We start from the raw sequence: 12,439 nt of genomic DNA on the forward strand, positions 1-12,439 counted from the left end.
TTTAAAAAGGGGGAAATACAAATGTTTTTGTGCTTCTTACAACATAAAGTGACCAAAGTCACTGTGTCTATATGAATAAAACTTGTGCTATTGATTTTCCTGATACTAAGTTTCTCCAAACTTATATTTTCTAAATATAAGTTTTCAAAATGAAATGCTTAGATGGACCTTTAAAATTAAAAGCGTCTTTACAAACATAGGTAACTCTTACTAGTACAGAAATTATATGAGTATTTACATATATATTCATATATATCCCTTTGTATATGTGCTTTATGCAATTGGTTCCCATTCAGAAAAAAAATAGTACAAATAATAAATGGCTTAAGTGACATCCTATAAACAAATATGGCCTAGCACCTTTACAGTGCATCACAAGAAAAGCAAGAGTTCAAAATTGCTGGCTGACCGGGCTTGGAGGAGCCCGCTTCGCCACCGGAGGCTGGCAGCAGTGGAGGTGGCGGCGCCCAGGCCCAGCTAGGAGTCGCTGCCGGTCCCGGCCCGAGTCCGAGGATAGGCGAGGGCGCGGCGGCGGTCCATCATGGGTGGCTTTTTCTCAAGTATTTTTTCCAGTCTCTTTGGAACCAGGGAAATGAGGATCTTAATTTTGGGATTAGATGGTGCTGGGAAAACAACAATTTTGTAAAGATTACAGGTTGGAGAGGTTGTTACTATTATTCCCACTATTGGATTTAATGTAGAGACCGTGACATACAAAAACCTTAAATTCCAAGTTTGGGACTTGGGAGGACAGACAAGTATCAGGCCATACTGGAGATGTTACTATTCAAACACAGACGCAGTCATCTATGTAGTTGACAGTTGTGACCGAGACCGAATTGGCATTTCCAAGTCAGAGTTAGTTGCAATGTTGGAGGAAGAAGAGCTGAGAAAGGCCATTTTAGTGGTGTTTGCAAATAAGCAGGACATGGAGCAGGCCATGACACCCTCAGAAATGGCAAATGCACTTGGGTTACCTGCCCTGAAGGACCAAAAGTGGCAAATATTTAAAACATCAGCAACCAAAGGCACTGGTCTTGATGAAGCCATGGAATGGTTAGTTGAAACGCTGAAAAGCAGACAGTAAGCCCATGCACATCAGGTCCTGTGAAGCAAATGCTACACCACACACTCACTGCAACCAGCCAGATGTGCTTCTGTGACTGTTAGAACTGTGTGATTGCTGGCATGTACAGAACTGACTCCAATGTTTGTAATAAATATAAAAAAGTATTTGGTGAGAGGGTTAGCTTGATTGAATTACCCAAATGGTTTATGTAATGTAAAATATTCTTCCTTGCTTTCTTGTGTTAAGGCATATTTCTTTTTGTATGGAATTCTTACTCAAATACAATTCTATTAAAGAATGTACACTTTTGGGGGGAACCCTCCTATTTTTAAATTAGTGGTTGCATTTTGTTTGTATGAACACTAATGTATAGCTCAGACTTTTTTCCCCTTAAAATGAATTAAGGCTTTTCAAAGATTAGTCTTAGCAAAACAGCTTAGAAATATAGTATGTATAATAGAATCTTCACTTGCCTAACTGACTAATCTATATTAAGCTATTCCACTTAAGAGTTTTTGGTTATAGGCATGAGTTTTATTTTGTTGGCTTACTTTATTGACAAATACTTACTAGTTGTCAAAAGAAGAATTTTACCTGTATTGGCCTGAGCATTATACAGGAACCCTGTGAGAAAGGCAGGATTCTGCTGTATTGCTTTGCTAGGCCCTCCTTATTCAGTGAGGTGTGATAAAGTTCAGTCTGGCTTCTATGTCAGAAATCTGTGTCATAAATCATACTGTTTCTAGAAATACCAACATGGGAACACAGATACCCAGGTGTGGTGGCACATACCTATAATCTAGTACTCAGGAGATGAGGCAGGAGGGCCAAGGGTTCAAGGCTAGCCTCAGCTTTGTGGTGAGCTTTGTGGCCAGCCTGGGCTGCTTGACACTATGTCTTAAAACAAAAATAACAACCAACCAACCAACCAAATAAATGAAAAATGCTAAAGTAGTTACTTACAGACATTCAAAGTAATGTTTATATAAACTCTTGTCTATCCTAGTGAAATGATAAATGGTACAGTCAAAATGATCCCAAATGGCTGTATTTAATGAGTTCACAACACAATAAAAAGCTTCATATGAAAGGAAATAAAAAGTAATTTTAATAAGTATTAAAAAAAAAAAAGCAAGAGTTCTCTCAAGCTTGTCCCTCTCACTATCTGCTTTTGTGAACCACTCTTACAACTTTGTGTTGCAAGGAAGCCGGTAAATGCTGAGGACTTATATAAATCTGTGACAGTATAGAAGCACAGTTTAAAACTGTCTCCTATGGAGTGAACACTGCGCCTTCAACTTCAGCAAAACTCCAAGGAAATCATCTCCTCTCCTCATTCCTTCTGGAATCAGTGACTCTAACAGTTCAGTTCTGTTACACTAGAGTACTGCACAACCCAGCACAGCCTGGTGTGTATGAACACCCAGTGTTATGTATGTGTGTTTTAAGACCCCCCTCTAGCTGATCCCCACCCCATGCAGTCCAACATTTAGTAACTTCTAAAACATATACTGCCAGAAAATCAAGCTAAGGTTCTTCTGCCCATCTGGATGTCATCTCCGGCATCTACCCATGGGAAGTGAGATCTTGGAGCCTGTGCCACACAGCAACAAATAGGTTGCATTGTTTTGTCCACCTGAGATACCAGTGCATCATATTTTTCCTCCACATGTGAACCCATTATCAGATACAAAAACCTACATGCAAATCAGCTATGAAATTGAGGAGACAAAGCTAGAGGTTCATGATTTATATTCATTCCTGTCTGTCTATTTGACAGCTTCTTCCCTAAGTATGTGTAAGGTTAGTAGCTAAAATTATCCTTGAATTTCTTAAAGTCACCAATCACTAGACTGAAAGGCTCTACAAATATTGTCATAAATTATCATTCTGATCATAATAAAAAGTTCTGCTTAAGATATTATCCTTTAAGGTAAGAACAAATACAAGCAAAACCCATGAATATGACTTAATTTGCATTCTGGTCATATAAACCAAAGTAACTCAATCTTTAGTCATGCCATGCATGTGTCTACATGTGACTTGTATAAGATTCCTATAGCTGAATAAAAACAAAATTATCTAAACTTGTAACTCACCACTATTATAGCCACTATGTTATCAAGCCAAGTGCTGAGCAGGGAAAGAACAGAGTCTTGATAGCCTGGCATAGAGAAACAGGGACAGGATACTTCTTGAAGAAGTGAAAGCTATAGCTGATGACACTCAAGGAAGGCATGTATCTCTTGGGACCATAGCAGATGAGAGTCCTTCATTGACATGATGTTAGACTGGATGATACTAAAAAATTAATATGCAACAAGATACACGTTGCTTGTTTATCATGAATAGAGTTTCAATCCTGTAACATGAAAGCAGTTATATGGGTGATGTTTTTTACTTCCCAAAACAACCACTGTTTCTCATAATCTCATAGCTACCCAAGTCTAGCTCTGGAATCCAGGAGCAAGGGTTAGCAGACCATTCAATACTCCCATTATAGTGGTAGTGTCACAGCTGGGTACCAGCCCAGGGATGATTGCTTTGGATCAATAAGTTCAAAATTCCCCTGCCACCGGGAACTCTTCACTTTGGAAGTACCTCTCACATTACTTGAGTGCTATCATATGGTAAGCCTGCAGCAGCTCTACCATCCCAGCTGGAAAAGTTGGAAAATAAAGGCACTCAAGACAATGTCAAATAGCAAAGAAGAGTTTGGGCATATTGAGTTCTGATCAAAGCTTGTACAGTCAGTTATAAAAGACATCAGAGTCATGTTTTTCTTCCTGTTAAAGACTTTTTGAGTTCAATACTTACACATCTTCCCCCAACCAAAGGGGTGGGGGACTGGAAGGAAGGAAGGGAGGAATGCTAACAGATAAAATTATTATATTTCACTAGCATATCCTCAGGCAATGTTACTCACACAGTGAGCACTCCATACCTGCTAAATGAACATGAATGCTACAAACCATAGGAAAGGCTATAGGCTGATTTGAAAGTCTAGAGGGTGAAAAAAATAAGAGTCATTTATATTTGATCTCTGTGTGTGTGTGTGTGTGTGTGTGTGTGTGTGTGTAAGAGACAGAGGGAGAGAGTTTGGTGTGAGTCCAGTGTATGTATGTGTGTGTGGTGTGTGTGTGAGTGTGTGTGTGTTAGCGTAGTGTGTGACTGTGTGAGTATGGTGTGTATAGTGTGTGTGTATTTTTGTGTGTATTTTTCTGCTTTTTGTTTTTGTTTGTTTCTGCTTTTTAGAAATTCTGGTTTGTTTGTGGTTTTTAATTTGCCTGTTTGTTTTCTAAAGAGAGAAAAAGAAAGTGTGGATTGGATGTACGGTGATTTGGGAAGGAGCTAGGAGGAGATGAGGGAGGGGAAACCATGACCAAAAATATATTAAAGAAAACTGAATTTTCAGTAAAAAATTAAAATCTTTTAAAAATAAGAATTCAAGAACCATGAGAAGGAAATGTAGAAAACATATACTGTACAAAGTAAGCAACTCAAATAATACGTGAAATTCTTTTCATTGATCATTTTTGCTCAATCTTGCTATAAACCAGAAAATGCTCTACAATAGTCTACTTGAAAATCTAGAGAGAAGATGTGTTTGGTGATTGAGCTGAAGAGGAGACTAAGTAGGATGCAGGAGAAAACTCTAGCAGCTATTATGAGTGTTAAACTTTGAAAAGACAAAAAACAGAGAGAGAGATAAAATAGTAATTCTGCTTTGTGCATATAGACTTTACTAGACAAGAAATAATCTGACCTTCTAATGACAGCTCCTCAGGGCTTCTGTGGTCACACTTTAGATCTGTGAGCATGATGTTTTACAAATAGTGGGCACAAGCAGAACCTGTTGCCAGGGTCATAAGGGCTACCTGTATGGATTTAAACTCTTTGTGTAGAAACAGAATTTAAATGTGGTGATAAAAATAGGTATCCACTGACCTTTTACCAAACAGAAAACAAGGAACTCTTTCTTTCAAACATAATATCAGTCATAAATCTAAGATCGTTTATTTCAGTTTGAAGTGTTTACTGGCTCCCTATAGCATGCTGATATTCACTTCAGTAAATGTAATTCAAATTGTGGTTGCCTAGCTTCATCTTATACACATTCCCTTTCTATTTCCAATCAATGATTAAACTCTTTAAAAATTATTTCTTTTATTTTTGAGATTGTAATTGCATCATTTTTCCCTTCTCCTTCCTCCCTCCAAATCCGCCCCATGTACTCCTTCCTTGTTCTCTACCAAATTCAGTCTTTTGGTTATTAATTCCTTATTACATGCATATGTGTCTATAGATATACATATATTCCTAAATATAACCTACTCAGTCTTATAATATTATTTGTATGTATTTTTTCGGGGCTTTGTCTGTTGCAAAGAAAAATTTTCTTGATGAAAAATAAGAACTACACTTACCTGTGGAGGTAAGGATGAATATTTAGAATGTAGTTGGGGATTATGCTGGTTTAAGTCAAGTGTAGGTTCTCCTCCAAGATCCATGGCTTCACTAGTTGGCTAGGTTTCTAGTACCAGACATGATTTCCTTCTCGTTGAGTGGGTCTTATGTCCAATTAGAGAGTTGTTAGTTACAGCTAAGACATGCATGTCACTACCACACACATCGTTAGGGTTATTGCATGATGATGGTTGTTGTGGAGGTTCATAAATTTGGCAGCTGGTAAGCATGTTGGTTACTTCCTTCCTTTGGAAGCTTGCATAGCACCTTCTGGTACCATGACAGCTAGTCCTCACAGAAACTGCTTTCAAATCAGTCCTTAGGCAGGAGCCATTCAGTTAGTTCCAGCTCAGGGCTTTCTGGACTCTGTATCTGAAATGCATAATGTTGTCAGCAATGGGAACTGTTATGATAAATCTTTGCACCAAAAGCTGCCTGAGCCCTACCACCATGTGGGCGGTTTCCGACAGCTGTCTGAGTTCTGCCCGCTGAGTTAGGGCCCCAATTAATGCACAGAGACTTATATTAGGTACAAATGCTGCTTGGCCAATGACTAGGATTCTCATCTGTTAGGTCAGTCTTAATTATCATAAATCTATATATTTTATAAGACTTATCTTATCGAATACCTTCCATTGGCATCCTCACTTGCCAGTGGATCACATGACGACTCTGGAGGCAGAGAGAGGGCCACTTTCTTCTTGCCCTTGTTCATATATCAGTCTCCCTGCTATGTCATTTCCTGCCTAGATCACCACTTCTTTACTACATTTCCCAGAATCCTCCTTGACTCCTAGTCCTGCCTAACTTGCTGCCTCATTGGCCAAACAGTACTTTATTTATCATCCAGTAAGACAAACACCTACACAGAAGCACTTCTCCCATCAGGGGACTTACCTGGCACCTTTGCTACCTCTCAGCCCTGTCATTTGCATAAGGTCAGGAATGTATTCATGATTGTGACTCATTATTTACAATCACTTGTGAAGTACTGGCTCTAACAGAATCACTAATGACAAGCATTCGCACACTATTTATACATTCTGCCACCATAACTTTTATTCCACTAAACTACATCATCTATTTTTTTCCTAAAGAAATCAAGGAAGCCTTTAGCTTTCTAAAAAAAAAAGAGGGGGGCAACGTACGTTGTGATGCAAACCTAAGCATGCTTTACATGGACTCCAAAAAGCACTGTCATTGAATCTGTGAATCCAATTCTTGTCAGCAAAATGATGAACTATGAATGCATATTTAAAGGACTCTCTGTAACACCGGGGCAACAATAGAAACACGACTGTAAGTCCCACTGTAACTCTGTCTATGAACTTCAGTGTCTTTCTCACATTGTTTGTGACTCAAGAAGCTGAGTAAGACGAAGGACCTTGAGTGTCTTAATGGCATGCTCCTGTTGCTGTAGTGCTGAGAGCATGACAATAAAGAACGAGGGCATCCAATAACCAATAAGAAATGGGAAGTGGGGGTACTAGAACATGATGCCATCTGAGGAAATAATAATTGTGTCATACTTGGCTTATCAGTGTTTCAGAATGAAAGCATTTTTCAGCAACTTTATTTGTCAAAAGAAAATAACACTGGGAAGACATGTACAGCTTGAAGATAAAACAACAACCTCCTGTTTAAATGTCCCAGGTTTTGTTACCAATCATAACAAAGAGGATTTTAAATCCTTAACTAATATGAAATTCTTAATTAGGAAATGCTGGTTTAGTGCACCTAAAGCAAAGATGGTGATAAACTAAATTTCTGATGGAAACATGGAAATTGTGATGACACAATCACCAGCACAAGGGCTCCTGGGAGGAAGAACACTACATTTCTTCGTTTATTTTCCTTTCACTTGAGTGGAAGCCCATTTCTTTTTAGAAGTAAAATGAAGGCTAAGGCGATGATCTGGTGAATAAATCACTCACCACACAAGTGAGAGGATAGGAGTCTGGATCCCCAGAGACTACCCAGAGTGCTGGGTAGACATGGCAGCTTGCCTACTGTAGTTCCAGTACTCAGCAGATAGTGACAGACAATCCCCAAAGCAAGATGACTAACTAGACTACCAGATAGGCAAGCTCTGAGTTCAATTTCGAGGGCCTGCCTCAATGAATAAGATGAAAAACCAGCAAGGGAGACTCCTTATATCAACCTTGGGCCTATACACACATGCACACATGCACAAGCACACACATGCATGTGCAAAGAGGAAAAAACTAAAATGAAGTTTGGATCTACTATCACAGAGCTTTCTAATATTGAGCAAATCTTGACTCACAGAAAGCAGTGTTTGCCCCACATCCTGGAATAGTAGATAAAGCAGCTCCTATGCGGCTGATAGCTAAAGGTTCTAGGTCATTCCCAAGCACCTCCCAGCTGCTTCAGTGGCTGAGGAGATCAATATCTACACACTCCGGTGCCTACTGTAGCACAAGCTACCAGGATACTTTGCTATCTGTGCCTACTATAGCAGCTACACTTTGCTATCTAAACTGAAAGGACCTGTGAATCTTCTATCAGTTCTTTAAGACAGTTCAAATGCACCCATCCACAGGAATGAGTCAGGGAAAGCCCACTCTGCCATTGAAGCAAATGTTCTGTACCAGTTATTTCTAGTGAGTTCAGACTTGCATACAAAGTAAAGGGCTATGATCATAACAAAAACAACAGTATTATTACATTTCAGCCAAAGTCCAAAGTCCTATGTTTGTTTGATATCTAGTATATTTAAATCCTACCTGTTTACCTGGTATTTTTAAACCTACCCATTGTAACTAGTATATGTAGTAAGATATCTTGTATATTTAAACCCTACCTATTATGTTTGGTTAATTGACCAACTTAGTCTCTAGCTAGCATCAGACATGAGAAACTCCCTTCAAGTTGTTGATGAGGGATGTCCAAGAGACTCTCAGACAGTATAGGTTAGTGTTGTCCATTGTAGCCTTCTAGAGACTGAAGGGAAGTCTCTATTGTTGAAGACTCCATGCACTTTGAACACCAGAAAGTATGATACAAGCTTACAAGGGAGGAAAGAACTAATTGTTCTACCCAACTGTGATGTCTTTGAACCACAACAATGGACCAACATGACAAGATACCCCAAAGGTACAATAAAGCTACTCATATCTAGTCAGATTAACACACACTCTGCAAGTGGGAAATCATGCCTAGAACTGGAACCCTAGTCACCTACCCCAGACTAATGAGTACGATGGTGGCTCTTAGAGGATAGCCTACTCTCATCTAAACCACCATGATTCCAGCTACATCTGAAATGCTTATCCTTATACTCACAGATCTATGCAGCTCATCAGGGGAGCCTGCTGTAGGCCCTCACTGCTGCTAGAATTACATAGCTGCCAAATGCTAGAGCCACTGGTAATTAAAACCCACAGAAACAATCCTCCCATCTGAGTGCCTAGAGCCATAACTCTCTGGCTTCTAAATCCTGTAACCATAGCCCCCTGGCTATCAGAACTAGGTCTTGGGCTCTCAAGGGCCCAGCCCTGACAACACTGGAGGAGTTTCTTCTCACCTACTCATGATTTCCAGCCAGTCAGAACAGAAGGATCCAAGATGGTTGGTGACAGTATAATTATACTGCAAGTAGTATTGGTTGTGTATAGAAAATACTTCAAGACCAACTCAACTTTAGGAGTGGTGAATAAGTCACTACTCGTGAAGTATGATTGTGTTTCTTATTTTAAGCTCTCCAAACTTTACTGAGGAAAAGTGAGCCAGTCTATGGCACCCTTGTTCCTTACCCCTGACCGTGAGGTTTCTTTCTCCATCAGTTGGTTCCACTGGCACCTCTTTCTCTCTGTGTTATACTTACACTCCACTTTCTGCTTCTCTCTCCTCATTTGGCATTTGTTATTACTGCTATTTATCTGGCCCCTAGCTTTGCACTCTCTAGTCTCTAGATTTATGCACACATTCAGTTGTAAAAAGAAAGGGGCAGAACTAGTGTGTGGCTTTAATTTACCGAATTGATTTCCCAGCAAGTTAAACTCTCGCCTTTATAAATACATACATAAAATCATGTAACCAGTGTGATTCCTTTTCAGAGGCAGCCTGGAGAGCTGGTGACAAAGGACACCCTAAACCCTTAGATCCTCCTTCCCATTCCTTATCTGAACCCGCCTCTTACCTCCTGGCTCTGGCTTTGCTTTAGCTCCAAAGAAAAAGCCAAAGAGATCACCCAAAACTTTGCTCTCCAAATAATAAAAATGCACTGAACTGCAAATTTTGGAAAGCAAGATAATTGCAGTACATTATTTCAGAAGCCTCTCAAGAAGCAGTGAAGAACACATAAAAATCCTGTCACTAATTAAGACGTTAAATTCGAGCTACCCTTCTCCACATGATGAAGGGATTTACCAACTCTGTGCAGTAGGTAGTGTTGCCAGAACCTTCTTTAAAATGGTGAGCTCACCCTCAGAATATAACGTCACTTTCTACAATCAGACTCAGTCATTATGCTGTCCTGCCCCTGTCACCTGGCACAATGCACTCAGGCAGCACCCTGGTCAGCCCAGAGTTCCCTGATTGTGTAGTCTGCATGAAGGTGCAAAGGATCCCTTAAAAGACAGAACCACAGCAGTCTGGAGACGCTGACAAAGGAGCAAGGAGCAGTCGCAGCTGCTTTGGAAGGAGCCACTGTTACTGAGATTGCCAAAATGCTTTGGAGTTTTTAACTGAATCTAAGAAAGTCCAAAATAGATTTGAGACTATAAAGACGGAAGCTCAGCGAGGGGGATTCAGTGCCAATGCATCAACAAAAAAGACAACCAGAGTTAGTGGAAGGAAATCTTCCTGTTTTTGTGTTTCCCACGGAGCTGATATTTTACGCAGATGATCAGTCAACACATAAGCAAGTGTTGACACTGTACAAACCCTATGAGTTTGCCTTAAAGTTCAAAGTTTTATGTACGACTCCAAATAAGTATGTTGTTGTTGACGCCGCAGGTGCAGTGAAGCCTCAGTGCTGTGTGGAAATTGTGATTCGTCATAGAGATGTTCGATCCTGTCACTATGGTGTGATAGACAAATTCTGCCTCCAAGTCTCAGAGCAAAGCCAGAGGAAGGCTTTAGGAAGGAAAGAGGTTATCGCTACTCTTCTCCCATCCGCGAAAGAACAACAGAAGGAAGAAGAGGAGAGAAGAATAAAGGAACATTTAACCGAAAGTGTATTCTTTGAGCAATCATGTCAACCAGAAAACATAACTGTCTCTTCAGGACCTAGCTTGCTAACTGTCTTACTGGGAGTGGTATGTATTGTGGCCCTGATGCTGCCTACTCTGGGGATATGGAATCGCTGGTGCCTCTCTACCTCCACTTAAGTGTGAATCAAAAATTAGTAGCTGCTTATATCTTAGGTCTTATCACAATGGCTATACTTAGAACATGAGCAAGGATTAAAACTGACTTCTGAAGGAAATTTATCTTAAATATGAATGTGGACTGCCTTTTATCTCTATTTTACTCCATTAACACACTACAAAATACTGAATGATTTCAAGTAACTGCAAATGTGTAGTATATATTTTCAATTAGTCTATAATTTTATTTGAAGGACTCCAGCACTTTATGTTACAGACAACAAAAATATACTTCTGAGTGATACATAGGGAATTATTTGAAGAAATTCTTTTAAAATCTATACCTATTGTGCAAATAACTTTCAATGTTATTTTTCATCTTTTTTTGTCTAATTCACTTTGATAAGGGTCATGGGTCCTTCAAAGTTTAAGACCTAAATGAGCAACTGACCAGCTTGAAAAGACTAGACCCACGTATCAACATTACTATGTAAATCATAAATCTTCCTATATCGTTGCAAGGAGTTGCTGTAGTGTTTTTAAAGCAAGTATGTTACAGTCAGCGTGTGAGAGGGTTCAGAAAACAAGGTACTTACAGAGGGGTCACACTTACCCTAGAGGTAAAGTACTTACTGAGGGGGTCACGCTTACCCTAGAGGTAAGGTACTTACTGGGGGGTCACACTTACCCTAGAGGCTCACAGAACATAAGTTGTATTTAAATCATCTTATGAACCACAAACCAGGCTGTGGTCTGGACACCAGGCATCTCATAGAAGCAAGCTGGCTTCTCTGTTTGGCCTGAGAGTTCTAAAGGAAGGTGGGAATTTTGTAAATTTAGTATGTTCATCCTGGCTTTACCTCTGGTTAAGCCAGAGGTTATTAAGGGGAAAATAACCTTTTGGTTTTCTCCCAATTCCCTTGCTTGCCTGAGTGTAAGTGACTTGCCCTGATTAGGAATGTCAGATGACAGTTAGTTTCCAAGGACATGATTTTTTTCACCTTCAAACTCTAAACCAAGTAGAGAAAGCCCTAGATATCTGTGTCTATTTTGTATCAGTCACTGAGACATTTTTTACGTTTTTATTTATTTAAAAAATTGCCAAAAATGTCCCCTAAGCACAACTATTTCCATTTCTTTATAGCATTTTCTAACCTCTGACATCTGTGCAGTTTTAACTGTTCTTGTCACAGCAACTAATCTTTTGTCCTAGGATTTTTTATTTGAAAGCACAATGCATTGAGTCTCTTGAAAATAGATTTCTCTTTTAGCTCTTTTTAATAAATTTTATGCACTGCTAATGTGGCATTCTCAAGGAATATATATAAACACAAATGTACGCCTGAAGTTGATTTTTTGCAGGAAAAAGTACTCTGCTTTGAGAAGCTTTTTGTCTAGTATTTCATGGGAAATCATTGTTCAACCATTTGAGAAGCATAAGTCACCCAGTTGATCATGTCTGCACATTGTATAATGACTGAAAAGCACATAAATGCAATCAACTTTGAACTCATAAAAACATGTTTGTGAGGTACTAAAAAAAAAAAAAAAAAGACAGAACCACCCCCCA

General features: G+C 39.4%; 2 protein-coding genes across 3 annotated transcripts; both read left to right on the top strand.

The window, feature by feature from the left end:
* The first annotated feature begins 406 nt into the window (after positions 1-406).
* LOC100757060 (ADP-ribosylation factor-like protein 1) lies at positions 407-1,230 on the top strand. The gene is given in 1 exon segment (XM_027388501.2): positions 407-1,230. A coding segment is annotated over 1 exon segment (546 nt). The 5' UTR covers positions 407-541; the 3' UTR covers positions 1,088-1,230.
* An 8,982-nt stretch (positions 1,231-10,212) lies between these two features.
* On the top strand, positions 10,213-11,063 carry LOC100756773 (motile sperm domain-containing protein 1-like). Of its 2 annotated transcripts, XM_035452821.1 has the most exons (2): positions 10,213-10,818; positions 10,927-11,062. In XM_035452821.1, exons 1-2 carry the CDS (start codon positions 10,318-10,320, stop codon positions 10,996-10,998), a joined length of 573 nt encoding a protein of 190 aa, XP_035308712.1. In that variant the 5' UTR covers positions 10,213-10,317; the 3' UTR covers positions 10,999-11,062. The 2 variants fall into 2 exon arrangements, with proteins under 2 accessions (XP_035308712.1, XP_035308711.1); XM_035452820.1 differs by having other exon boundaries at positions 10,213-11,063.
* The last annotated feature ends 1,376 nt before the right edge of the window (positions 11,064-12,439 follow it).

The sequence above is a fragment of the Cricetulus griseus genome (genome assembly GCF_003668045.3).
Source record: "Cricetulus griseus strain 17A/GY chromosome 1 unlocalized genomic scaffold, alternate assembly CriGri-PICRH-1.0 chr1_1, whole genome shotgun sequence".
Classification (NCBI taxonomy): Eukaryota; Metazoa; Chordata; class Mammalia; order Rodentia; family Cricetidae; genus Cricetulus; species Cricetulus griseus.

Coding starts and splice junctions, on each gene's coding strand:
- LOC100756773 (XM_035452820.1), top strand. CDS start 10,318: ATGCATCAACAAAAAAGACAACCAGAGTTAGTGGAAGGAAATCTTCCT.